At 46.2% G+C, this 12903-nt stretch overlaps 7 protein-coding genes across 7 annotated transcripts; 6 read left to right on the top strand and 1 right to left on the bottom strand.

Moving 5' to 3' along the window:
* Nucleotides 1-526: 526 nt before the first annotated feature.
* I302_101891 (uncharacterized protein) lies at nucleotides 527-1459 on the top strand (the record flags this gene model as incomplete). Its single annotated transcript, XM_019187273.2, has 5 exons — nucleotides 527-563; nucleotides 650-702; nucleotides 779-850; nucleotides 955-1104; nucleotides 1406-1459. 5 exons carry the CDS (start codon nucleotides 527-529, stop codon nucleotides 1457-1459), a joined length of 366 nt encoding a protein of 121 aa, XP_019050151.2.
* A 479-nt stretch (nucleotides 1460-1938) lies between these two features.
* I302_101890 (uncharacterized protein) lies at nucleotides 1939-2755 on the bottom strand (the record flags this gene model as incomplete). The annotated part of the gene is made up of 3 exons (XM_019187272.1): nucleotides 1939-2152; nucleotides 2216-2324; nucleotides 2488-2755. 3 exons carry the CDS (start codon nucleotides 2753-2755, stop codon nucleotides 1939-1941), a joined length of 591 nt encoding a protein of 196 aa, XP_019050150.1.
* Nucleotides 2756-3403: 648 nt separating this feature from the next.
* Nucleotides 3404-4195, top strand: I302_101889 (uncharacterized protein; the record flags this gene model as incomplete). The annotated part of the gene is made up of 4 exons (XM_065869381.1): nucleotides 3404-3461; nucleotides 3542-3594; nucleotides 3664-3991; nucleotides 4062-4195. 4 exons carry the CDS (start codon nucleotides 3404-3406, stop codon nucleotides 4193-4195), a joined length of 573 nt encoding a protein of 190 aa, XP_065725453.1.
* Nucleotides 4196-4275: 80 nt separating this feature from the next.
* I302_101888 (uncharacterized protein) lies at nucleotides 4276-5092 on the top strand (the record flags this gene model as incomplete). The annotated part of the gene is made up of 3 exons (XM_065869380.1): nucleotides 4276-4311; nucleotides 4411-4595; nucleotides 4687-5092. The coding sequence occupies 3 exons, from the start codon at nucleotides 4276-4278 to the stop codon at nucleotides 5090-5092; spliced, it is 627 nt and encodes a 208-aa protein (XP_065725452.1).
* Nucleotides 5093-7053: 1961 nt separating this feature from the next.
* I302_101887 (uncharacterized protein) lies at nucleotides 7054-8721 on the top strand (the record flags this gene model as incomplete). Its single annotated transcript, XM_019187268.2, has 4 exons — nucleotides 7054-7239; nucleotides 7322-7649; nucleotides 7709-8231; nucleotides 8319-8721. 4 exons carry the CDS (start codon nucleotides 7054-7056, stop codon nucleotides 8719-8721), a joined length of 1440 nt encoding a protein of 479 aa, XP_019050146.2.
* A 499-nt stretch (nucleotides 8722-9220) lies between these two features.
* I302_101886 (uncharacterized protein) lies at nucleotides 9221-10730 on the top strand (the record flags this gene model as incomplete). The annotated part of the gene is made up of 5 exons (XM_019187267.2): nucleotides 9221-9334; nucleotides 9393-9720; nucleotides 9785-9951; nucleotides 10174-10301; nucleotides 10367-10730. 5 exons carry the CDS (start codon nucleotides 9221-9223, stop codon nucleotides 10728-10730), a joined length of 1101 nt encoding a protein of 366 aa, XP_019050145.2.
* A 642-nt stretch (nucleotides 10731-11372) lies between these two features.
* Nucleotides 11373-12868, top strand: I302_101885 (uncharacterized protein; the record flags this gene model as incomplete). Its single annotated transcript, XM_019187265.1, has 6 exons — nucleotides 11373-11538; nucleotides 11672-11791; nucleotides 11867-12079; nucleotides 12182-12294; nucleotides 12364-12584; nucleotides 12673-12868. 6 exons carry the CDS (start codon nucleotides 11373-11375, stop codon nucleotides 12866-12868), a joined length of 1029 nt encoding a protein of 342 aa, XP_019050143.1.
* Between the last annotated feature and the right edge of the window lie 35 nt (nucleotides 12869-12903).

Genomic DNA, 12903 nt, shown 5'->3' with positions numbered 1-12903 from the left:
GTCGAATAAAGTGAAGTGGATCAAAGAGGGACGGGATGTAGTTGGTCTGATTAGTTTTATGGTTTGAATGAGTGATTAGTCGGGATATAAAGGTGTGAGTAAGAGTGAGATGAAAGGATGTTTATGATAAATATGAATATGATAATTAATTGACAAATCGACTGAAGGACAAGACTACAGAGATATAAATAGCTGTGCAGAAAAGACACAAGTCACAAAATCACAAACGCGCTCAAGCTCAACTCTCGTACTCGGGGAATGACCCTGACGCACTGATCACATGTGGAGTCTCCATTTCCAGCTCTCTCTCTCCATACAAACGTATATCACCGTATCACCGTCCAATGTGGCACATTCCATGCTGCATTGTGCATTACATACGCGTTGAAAGTGCATTGCAAAGATGATGGATGATGTGAGATTGATAGGTCCAAAGTCAATGTTGATTTGATGGACGGATTATAAAATACAATCTTTCCTCTTCTCATTACAACTACCCATTGCCACTCACAACACCCCAATCAAGATGTCAGACCCTACCGCCATTGCCCAACAGTTCACTCGTACGTCTCGTAGCCATCTCACTCCGATACCAACATAGGGAAATCCAAGCTATATATTTACTGACGATTGCTTGATGAACGTTTAGAATTCTACTACCAACAATTCGACTCTGATCGAAATGGACTGGCTTCTCTCTACGTAAGCTACGACAAGACATTGCTACAATTACAATGTACCTGCGCAGGCTTAGCTAACTTGTATTTACGTGATCCAGAGAGACACCTCCATGCTTACTTGGGAATCTACCCAAATCCAAGGATCTCAAGCTATCACCGAGAAGCTCGTAGTGAGTAGAGCACCTATCATTTCTCTTACCTGTCACTATCAGATCCCCTCTTTCGTAGCTTCATATTCAAGATGAACGAAAGCTCACTCCTAAACCCACTATAGAACCTCCCATTCGCCAAAGTCCAACATAAAATCGTAACCATCGATGCCCAACCTTCATCACCTTCCACCGCTTCTATCATCGTACTTGTTACTGGTCAACTGTTAGTTGATGATGGAACGAATCCTCTGCAATTCACTCAGGTCTTCCACGTGAGTGTGTTTTCTTGATCTGTTGTTATCGCAGTGAATCGGGTAGTGTCACCCCGGTGGAAGGGAAGAGTTCAGAAGTAGGAGTCATGAGGGAAAATCGGATGTTGATCTACTTCGTGAATGGGAGAAATCAAAGGAGAAGTCTTCGTTGTTATTATTCGATGGATCGTCTTGTGGATATTCCGTCTACCAAAGTCGTGCTGCATTGAGGATATTGAACGGAAGCAAGATATGGGAAACACAGAACGGAGAATACTGTATCGTCACAAGGACTTCAGCTGAAATTCATCCCATATTGCAGTTGATGCCCGAAGGAGGAAGCTACTTTGTCTTCAACGACGTCTTCAGACTGTGAGTGAAAATATGCGTCCCTTGTGGTGATGATCCAGCTAATTTACTGTTTATTACTCATTTAGTAACTACGGATAAAAGATCTCCTTCCTAACTTGGATTAGACCTAGGATGAGGATGTCATGCGTCGAGCTATGGAAGGGAATGTGGTTTGGAGGACGGTCGTCAAGGTTTTTTTCTTCAATACACTTTCAAAAACGTAATGATCTTTTTCAAATGCATATAATGAGATATGTTACAATGTGATCAGAGCGCTCTAAATATCTATCTAGAGTTACTCGACTAACAAGAATTCGAAAAGACATAAGGATACGGTGTGACACCACTATCACTAATCCTCATCCTATCCCTGGGGCAACTTCTGTAAATCCTGCTCATCGTTCCCAAATTACCAGAATAACCCAATTGTCCATACGCCTCGATCTATAATTTCCTCTACCGAAATCTGGATGCTTCACCTGATCTGACCTCCAGTATCCGATCCTACTGATCATGCCTCCCCTCCAACCTATCTTTCCTCCACTGCCCAATCCACTCTACGATCCTCTCCACATTCTCCTCCACCTCATTATCACCCGCCCCAAGCGACTGCAATTCCACGATGATCTCTTCGTCGTACGATTCTCTAGTTTCCGAAAGGCACGTTTGCATGATTTCCGCGGTGACATTTTCGGTTATCTTATTTGGTGGGTAGTTCCTATAAACAATATCGACCGGTCAGTTATGGTTCCAGTACAAGGATGAGGTATGAGTAACTCACCTCGACGTTAGTCGGTCGTGTAGGACCGAGTTGTCGCATGTTAGGACTACTGCTAGGTCGACCCATCGTTCGGGAAATAACGAGGGGTCGTGGTGGTCTAGTATGAATCCTGATGAGACACCGACAATCAGCTCACCAACTTCCATGAAGCATGAGAACACCCTGTGACAACTCTTGCGCATCTGCGTCATATTAACTGCCTTGAGGACCTCCTTATTTCCATCTGATGTATCTGACCTCTCAGCCAAACCCAATCCCAAATCCAGACTCACCAGTCTCACTCGCCCCACTCTCGGGATTCACAACCCCCTCTAGGTAATCCAAAAGTCTCTCCTCATCTACAATCCAGCACTTCCACTCCTCATCCCACCCTTCATGGAAACCCTGCTCTTTCACTATATCTCCTATATTCAGGTGTCTCATGGGGATATCGCTCTCAGACATCTCCTGCTGGACGAGGGTCGAATGCAAGGTCTTGCCTGTCCCGGGGGTGCCTGTTATGAGGATTATGGGGAATTGGCGGGGGTGGTGGGTTGTCATTGTGCGGAAGAGATGGATTCGTTGGCTGGAGTAATTCGGTCAACGTAGGTATGGCAGTCTATCAGATAGATTGCTCGGGGGCGGTGTTGACTAAATGCGATGATATGTTGTTCGTTTGTGAGATGTATAGAATTGTGTGTCGACACAAAGATACGCAAGAACGAACAACCTGCAACGTTCAACGTTTATCTTCAACTTTTTCAACTGAGCGGACATTACGGCGGAGAACACCGCTTATGGGCTCAAAAGCGGAATCAAATATCGAATGAATTCAAAGATCCGAATGGAACCAAACAAACCTCGAAAGACGATCGATCGCCATCCGAAAATACGGTGAAACAGCGACGATTATTGATCGATGTTGTCCCTGTACGAGTACACTTATCATTGTGGAATGGGCTCAGGGAGCATATTTTGCCCTCTCCCAGTCGATATGGGATGTTTCTGTTGGGATTATGGACACGATACCAGCTAAAGGACCCCCAAAGTGGAGGAGAAGCAAGACACCCCCGCACAAACGAGTCATAGCGGAATCACCAGGGTGCTTGTCTGCGTGAGCCAATGGATGACTTGCTTATGTCTTCTTCATTTCAGTCTTACCACCCACTACCCATGAATTTAAGCTTGCAGCATCAACACACAGCCAACATGTCATTCAACAGCTGTGCCATCCCCAATTGCATCTTTCAAGCACTCTTAGACAGAGGTCAGTGCGGACAATGTTGTCCACAGTATTGCTTCTCTCACCTATACGACGCAGTACATCATTGTTGGGTAGTTGAGAAGACGAACAAATCGCTTGGAATATGATATCTAAACTGGACATGAATGAGCCGGAGGTAAGTCGCTCTCATTCCTATAAGACTCTCATGGCGTACAAGCTTATGCGACCGTTGCATTTTACGTAGATCTCTCAGCTCTTGTCACTGCTGGACCCCAAGATCATCTCCAACGACCTAGAGAACTACCTCCCAGGACAGAAAGTGGCCAAAATCCATATGAATTCCACGGAGAATACCATCCTCTCACTTGAAGGATCCTCCAACCTGTTGATCAAGATTAATCTTGAGGATGGACAAACCTGGTTCATGCGAATCAGGAAGAGGTCAGCTGGGAGACCATACCCAGATGAAGTACTGCGAATGAACCTGGAGAGTGAAGTTGCGACTTGTCAGGCGTTGTTCGATGGTGGAGTGGCTGTTCCTCAGACATTCATCAGACCGAGGGATAGTAAGCGTGAGTTGACGCCCTACTTCACTCACTCAAATTAACCTGGGCGTCAAACTGCTAGAAGGTGATGTTGTAGACCATCCCAAACTTATATACTGCTATCAATCATTCATCCCCGGCGGCCCATGGCAACCTTTCGACCCGATCCCAGCATTCAATAACCCCCCCCCAATCCTCTATGCGACGACCCAACTCTTAAACACATTATGAGCCTCGCCAAGTGGTTCGTAAATCTTGAAAAAGTCAAATTCGACAAGATAGGTAGTCCGACGTTCCAAAGCGGTGAGATCATGATTGGTCCAATCATCCAACGAGAAGGTACCAAAGTGGTTCCATAATATTTCGATGGTCCCTTCCATTCACTCAGGGAACGGTACCTCGCTGCTATCGACTCTAGACTTGGCTTGTTGAGGGATCGAGAGCAGGTGGGACCAGATGAAGAAGTGTATACGTATTTGGTCTTACTTGAACTCAGAGATATTGTGAAGAATGCAGTTTCGGAGGAGCTGGATGGGGAGGGTCCATTTTATGTGAGACATGCGGATGATCATTGGGAGCATTGTCTTGCTGGGGAAGATGGGGAGGTGAAGGGTGTGATAGATTGGGAATGGTACGTTGTCTTCTCGTGTCTCAGTCTCCCACTTACCTCTCATCCTGGAACGATCAGAATAGATGGTGTCTCAGTTGATGTGAGATTGTAGGGCATACACCACCAGTAAAGAGGAAGCTTTCAGCGCACCAGATACCCTCCTTCCACCGGGTTTGGCAAAAACGGACGATGATTCAACCCTATCCCACCGTGAAGAAGCGCTGGTAGCTGCGTACGGATCTCTCGGTCGACCGGACTTGGCAGATTGTATAAAGGGGGGAAGGAGGTATTCGAGGTTGATGAGTTCTCTCAGACATAATTGGGCCAGCGTTGAGGATCTGAGGGCAATCAGGAAAGGTTTTGGGATCGAGGTAGGACAGAAGTATCCGATGAGGGAGAGTAAGGAGGATTGGATGGGGAGGATGACATTGAAGTATAAGGATGATGAGGGGTTGAAGTGTTTTTTGGATAATCCTGTATCTGAACCACAACTTCCAGAAGGATATCGAGAGGTTTAATAGGCGTTGCAAAATCGATATGTCAAATGGATATGCTGTGTGTATCATCAACATAGACATATTGAATGCGCTGGAAGATAACGCTTTACTTCCCTATGACGTCGTCTGGAATGGCTTCGTCGAACCAAGACAGACGATCCGTTTTGTGTTCTCAACAGCATGGCAGATATTTATACCGAAATCACAGTTCGTCTCTGAGCCGAATAATTGAAAAGCCGAAGTCGATCTCCCCAGACATCTTTTCGGTCCTGAGTGAGAGCTGATTTGAAGCGTGTACGGTACAATGCTAATCTGAAACGGTGCATCTACATGTCTCGTCTTTTTGGCATGAGGAAAAGACATTTCAGAAGATTGTATACACTGTATGATTGCGTGAAAGGCAAAAGCTTCTTGCCCATCGACCTAACAGTCCTTTTGCTTGCGGAGACTCGCATCAAAAAAACACAGGGACAGAAGCACTTCTTCAGAGAGTTGATTTGACCGCTTTCCTGTCAGAGACGCATGTTTATGGTCTCTTTAGTTGAGATTGTGTTACACACAAAGGCAATCTAGAAGATAATGACACGACTCATTGTAGCATGTCTTTACACCACACCAAACGACCAGCACAGCAATCAAGGATATGGACCATGATTTCTACTCACAAAACGAGCTGTCCTCCATTTGTAGAGACAGAAAGGAACCAGTCTTCTTGAAAGAAGCATCAAACCAATAGCTGTCTCAAGTCAAGAGGAAAGCGAGGGGATTCACGTCAAGTAAGCAAGGTCGTTTTGTCCACATGTAAACCTCATTGCTACTTCACGATCTCATCAACAGCTGAGAGCGGTCTGTCAGTTATGCATATATAAGGGATGAAGTCGAAGGACATTCTCCCATTTTTTTGTTGTTCACCCACCCAATCCCAATCCCAATCTTCCCAGATCCTAGATTACGCTGTATCAGCTCAATCGAAATTAACCTTATCACAGTAGACAAGTGATTCGCAATGCCGAGAAGAAATTATGGATCAAAGTGAGTCCTGTGTGACTGCTGGGGCTGCCGGGGCAAGCCGTAATATCGTGTTGATATCTATTCTAGCTACTCTTACAATGATCTGTTGGAATTTGGGGAGCTTTATTGGGATGAAGACGATTACTGCTTTTAGTGAGTTCCCATGCTCTACAGTACAGCAGCGGTATGAGCATGTCACTGACAGGCTGAGTGAACAGTTTCGAGGTCCATCCATATGAAATTGGTGAGGTTGAAATGTGCTATGTGGTGATGAATCCCGGTAAGGATGATCACGAGGAATATCGATTCTGCACCAGTCCCTGTTGCAGTAATGAGTGGGATGCGATGATTTGTGTTGATCGTAAGTCGTTCTGAACCTCAGAATTCAAAACCAAGGAGCTGATTTGATTTGACAATACACACAGATCTCAATCTTCTTACCAATGATCCCTGTTCGGTTGACTGGGTGCCAACCGGAGATGATGACAGCGAAGCTGATGGGTTGCTCTGAGGGTGCGTTGGGTAAAGTGCCACATCATGACAGTACCTTTTGAGATTGAGTTAGGGAGTGGGAGCGAGTATACCTTGTATCTACACATATGATCGATGGCCTTGATGTTATATGCAGAGAGAGTGCCATGAAATTACGGCCTTCTCGGTATGGTCGTCAATATTAACCGAAAAAAGCATGTTTTCCCAAAGCAACCCCCTTTGAGATTCCCTTGCGTTATTTGACACGACGCTAGGACCGCACGAGTGAGTCACATTGGTCGTCTGTCTTATTTTTCAGATCAAAATATCCATTAAACACGACTTGACACATCATTCGAATCATCATCATCATTCATCGATACTTCTTGTTTTCTCTTCTTGCTATGCTTTCCACTCGACTCTAAATCACTATCCACCCATCCTACTTGATCTGAATACGCTGCGTGACTTATCGCCGAACATTCAGATTGCCATCAAGCATGTCATTCCATAATTGTAGCATACCCAATTGCATCTATCAAACCCTCGTTCTCGACGCAAAATGCCGCAAGTGCCGTTCAAGCTTCTGCTATCAGCATCACACCGGTCATGAATGTTCAGGAATCAACAAGTCCAAGAAGACAGGGAAACGTGGGACCGGGCTCGAGGATACGTATCAACCCGAGGTGAGTACATGCTCATCCCCCTTCAGCTCCAAGTGGTTGATGTTTCGGTGCTCGGGTGAGATGACATGCTGACCATTTACAGGTCAATCAAATGATGGATTTACTCAACCTTGAGATGATCAAAGCTGAGGTGGAAGCCCTTCGACCCGGATATCATGTTGAGAAGATTCACATGCCCGAAAAATGGACGCAATTCGCTATTGGCTTCCACGGATCATTCAACTTCCATATCAAGGTTGACTTTGAAGGTGGAGATTCCTGGATCATGCGAATCAGAAGGAGAGCAGGTCGACATTATCCTGATGAACCGCTCAAGCTCAATCTGGCAAGTGAAGTGGCTACCAATCGAGTGCTGCACAAAGGTGGTTTGAAAGTTCCAAACGCATGGCTTAGACCCGAACATAGCAAATGTGGGTATACTCTCAACGCTTTATTACATGATTTAGCAGGCGCTGACAGCCTCACTCAGTTCACCCGAAGTTGATCTACTGCTATCAAGCTTTTCTCCCTGGAGAGATGTGGCGCCCTTGGTTTTACCCCGACAGCCGTGATTTACCATTGGAACAAGACTCTCTTCGGCTCTTGAATGGTGTGGTAGATTGGTTCTTGACTATGGAGAAGCTTCAGTTTGATAAAGTCGGCTCACCTTGGTTCGGTCAAGACGAAAATGATGTCATTGTCGGACCCCTTATCACACGACATCCCATCTTCACCATCCCTCCATACTATCGAGGGCCGTTCAGAACAGCCAAAGAGAAATGGTTAGCGATCCTCAACAACAAGATCTCTCTCATCCTTTCACGAAACTACTGCAATCCCGATAGAGAGCTGCAAGAGTATTTCATGCTCATGGAAGCTAAGAGATTGGTTGGTAATTGTAAAGAGATGGAGAATGCAGGACCGTTCCACATCAAGCATGACGATGATAGGTTCGATCATATCAGAGCTAATGAAACGGATGGTGAATTCACTGGTATAATCGACTGGGAATGGTGAGTACACCCAAATTGCTTATTTCTTTGCCATGCTTAATGATACCATCGAACTTGGAATCAGCTAACAATGCGACGCGTGGTCAGGGCTTACACGACGAACAAAGAAGAAGCATTTGCCGCACCCAACGGATTCGTACCCGCTGAGTATAAAGAAGGGAAGAACGACATCCTCTCAACTAGGGAGTTCGCTTTGATCGACGCTTATACCTCTCATGGACGTCTCGATCTCGCCAATTGTGTTAGGAACGGAAGGAAGTATCATCGACTTATCGATTTCCTTCGACACGATGAGTATAATATCAAAATCATCAATGCACTTGAGAGGGCTTTCCTCGATCTTCCCGATGATCATGTTGGACAACCAGAGAGTATGGAAGAGTGGCTAGGAGTTATGAAAGAGAAGTACAGGGATAATGAAGGGTTGAAATTCCTCCTGGCAAATTCTGGTCCGCAGCCTGATCTTCCGCAAGAAGCCGAGAAGGAGTAGATTGGATATTGTACGATAAACCTCTTCAATGATAATGCCCACCTATGAATGTTGTACACATTGATCTCGGTTCCACGGTCCCACAATGCACTCATGGGATTATGTTTCAGTTTTACCAGGTATACTTTGACCGCACGCATTGCTCGTATAGCCCATCACAATCCTCAGCAGAGAGAGCGCTTGGGGTTATAAACGAAAGCCATATCTGATCACCAGCCCTACTCAAGTGCGTATGCTGAGCTCTTGGACCTTAGCTTCTCGCCAAAGGAGTCTAAGCTTGGACCGTGAGCGCACACACAGATACGCGTCATCACCATCGACAAAAGCAAGCTAGTAACATGCAGACACCACCATCTGATGAACAATCTTTCATTTGTCTTCTCCACTCAACGTACTGCTCTAATATAGTATATTAGCTCCCAAACATGTCGTTCATAAATTGTCAGATACCTAATTGCATCTACCAAGCTCTGATTCTCGACTCGACATCAAATGTCAGATGTGCTATGGCCGTTTCTGTTATCAACATCATAAGGACCACGGATGCCATGATGGTCTGCATCCCGACGATGAATTCGTATCTCATGGTATAGAAGACTGGTACCAGCCCGAGGTGCGCGCCCTTCACTCACCCGCAATGTCTAAATCTGACCGATGCGTGCCGGCTTCAGATCTCCCAGATGATGCGACTTCTTGATCGGGACCTCATCAAGGCTGAAGCGGAGAAGATTAGATCAGGTCATCAGGTGGATCAGGTTCTCATTCCGGATCATTGGAGAGACTTCATCGGTAACTTCAGGGGCTCGTGCAACTTTCATGTGAAGATAGAATTCAAGGATGCTGAACCTCTGATGATGCGAATCCGTCGACGGGCAGCTCACTTATATCCAGATGAGCCCTTGAAGATCAATTTCCAAAGTGAAGTAGCTACCAATCAAGCGTTGAACAAGGGGGGTGTACCTGTTCCTTTCGCATACAGTAGGCCGGTGGACAGCAAACGTGAGTTCATCACACCCTCTGCCCTTACTTTTTGTATTGCTACTCATCATTCGTCCATCCTTAGTCCACCCAAAACTCCTTTACTGCTATCAAGATTGGCTTCCCGGTGACATGTGGCGACCGTTCGTGAACCATTATACCCGCCATTCGCCTTTGGACGACACATCCCTTCAACATATCAACGGCATCGTCGATTGGTTCATCAAAATGGAAAAAGTCAACTTCGGCAAGGTCGGTTCGCTCTCTTTCGCCGATAACCGAGATATCATTGTTGGTGCACTCATCGAGCGCGATCCCATCATGACCATCCCACCATATTACCATGGACCCTTCCATACCGCAAAAGAGAGATGGGTCGCTACCATTGATAACAGGATTGCTTTGATCTTGTCCCATAATTACTGCACTTCTAAAAGGGAAATCTATTAATATCTTATTCTTCTAATGACCAAGGAATTAGTCAAGAACTGCGAGGAATTAGATAACCCTGGTCCATTCTACATTAAGCACGATGATGATAGGTACGATCATATCCGAGCAGAAGAGGATGGTAAGGTCACAGGCATTCTTGATTGGGAATGGTGAGTCCTGCCAAGGCGGGCCATCCTTCTCCCAATGAATGAGAAGCTGACAAGTGTCAATACAGGGCATACACAATCAACAAAGAAGAAGCTTTCGCCGCGCCCAATGGATTCGTCCCGGAGGAATACCACAAAGGGAAGAACGACGTTCTGTCACATCGCGAACAAGCCATGATCGAGGAGTACACCTCAAGAGGCCGACCTGACCTTGCGGAGTACGTCGGAATAGGAAGGAAATACCATCGTCTAGTGGATCTGTTCCGGGAGAATGGCATCAGTATCAAGTTGGTCAATGCACTTGAAAGGGCTTTTCTTGGCTTGACGGACCATCAAGTCAATCAACCTCAAAATATTGAGGAATGGATAGAGGCGAAGAAGGAGCAGTACAAGGATGATGAAGGGTTGAAGTTCCTGTTGAAGAAAGATTGATTCTGTGTAGTAAAAGAAAACCGTAGGACAAAAACTTGAGTGAATTTGTGGACATGCCTGAAAATCAGATTTGATCCGCGATACTTCAGGACCCACCAATATCCGCAGGGACAAACTGTACCTTCGGTATGGATCACTGAGACCGAGCACGATCTACTCAGATAGTCATATCACCCCACTCGGTTGTGATATGCCTGTATCCCATCGTGTATGGGATATTCCTGAAGACAGCGTCGTCTGTTATCAAGTCAGCGGTATCACACACATCATGTTCCCTCCTCCTCCATGTGAATTCCGTCATCATCATCATCACCATCACCAACGTTCGTTCTCACACTGGCAGTCCACTCCGATGCAAGCGAAGGGGAGTGATGTGTTTTGATCGGGTGTAATCGGATCTTGATCAGTGTGTGAAAATGTGGAGTCCCGGTGATACGTTAACCGGAGTCATACACTATAGGATCAACTCACACGGGGATCCCGACCCGGCACATCATCAACCATCCTTAACCCCACATCCAGCTATTTAAACAGTAACATCCTCATCATCATCAGTTCGCCTCCCTACCACACCTTTGTTCACGTCAGCTCCCTTACTCGAGAACATCAAATAACAGAGAAGAAGATCACATACCTTACAAAATGCCTCAACCACCTCTCGATCTCAACAAATATCTCTCCTCCCCTCTCCCTCATTTGAGAGAACAGTACCCTCCCGGAACGGGTGGTACGGGACCTAGAGCAGAGTTCAGTGGGGATCTGAAGGGTGTTCAAGAGATTGAGAATTTCGATGAAGAGGTGACCAAGTGTGAGCATCCTTTTGTTCATCATCGACCTTGATATTATCTTTTTATTGTGTTTTACTCGCTCCGTGCTTTTCCATTTTATAACTCACTACGTCGTGCAAGATTTCAGGCTGACAAGCGCTCGGCTCTCTCCAGTCTTCAAAACCCTCCCCACAGAGCCTATCACCCCTCACCCGCACTACAAGTACCCCAAATTCGTAGCAGCTTTGAACACTCTTCCCAATCCTCTCAAAACACCCAGTGACTTGCAAAAAGGTGAGCTCGACCCTTCCCAACAGTCTTTGCTGGTAGAATTTGAGCTGATTCTTTCTCCATCCTCCAAACACCCAGCCCTCTCATCAATTCCCCTCTTAGCCACCTCCAGTGTCCTCACTGCTCTTGACTCGGATCCAGAGGACTTCAAGTTCGTCTACGATGCCCAAGCGCTCGATCGAGCAGGGTACGAGTCCGATGGAGGTGTGGATGGGTCGGGGGAATCGAAACCGCTCAAACCTGATTACAAGACTAAACCTTGGACTTTCAAATTTAATAAGTCTCCTTTGGGTGAGTGGGGTGGTTTGATAAGCTTCTGAATGACTCAATCGACCGCGCTGGATTCACGAGAAAAGGCAAGGGCTATATAGCTAATAAATATCTGGGCTGTAGGATCCGGTGAATTCCTTCTCACAAAAGGCGGTTCTGACGACGTCAGACTCGTTATCAGAACTATCAATTCCTCCGCATTCACTTCAGCAGACTGGAAGGAATACATCGTGACTGTACGTACCGATTCGTCAGGTTCGCCCCATTCGTGACTGCGCTGATTCAATCGAACATAACATACATAGGGCCCATACAAATACAACACCAAATCCAAAGCATCATGGTACTGGTCCCGATCGTACAATGCCGCCAAGCGACTAGGATGTCATTACTACGTTTTGACAGATTGGCAACGATGGACTTTCGGTTATTTCAACGAGGATCGAACGCACGGTTGGACCTCGCCTATCTTAGAGTATGATGCGGAGAGACCTAGTGTCCTTCAGGCTTTGTTGTTCTGGACCAGGTACGTACTTTGACTGCTCCGCGCTCAGTCCGCTGGATCGATTGTAGCGGATTCGAGAAACTGATAATGGTTTATAATTCATTGTTAGATCCGCCATCGGTGCTGAAAACGGTTACAAACCCACCCAAAAGGACGTTTCTTCCCTTCCTGAACTGTTCCCTGCCAACCCCGCTAGACGAATCTCTTCATCGGGAAGCAAACCCCACAAGCCTCGAGATGAGAGGAAGCCTAGGACCGCCAATGAAAGTGATATCGAGGAGAGTGATGCGGAGGACGCTTCATAGAGGCTCATCGGTCTTCGCGCTCGCTTGGAACATGG

Source organism: Kwoniella bestiolae, chromosome 1 (assembly GCF_000512585.2).
Source record: "Kwoniella bestiolae CBS 10118 chromosome 1, complete sequence".
Classification (NCBI taxonomy): domain Eukaryota; kingdom Fungi; phylum Basidiomycota; class Tremellomycetes; order Tremellales; family Cryptococcaceae; genus Kwoniella; species Kwoniella bestiolae.
This window is presented reverse-complemented; position numbering and strand designations above follow the sequence as displayed.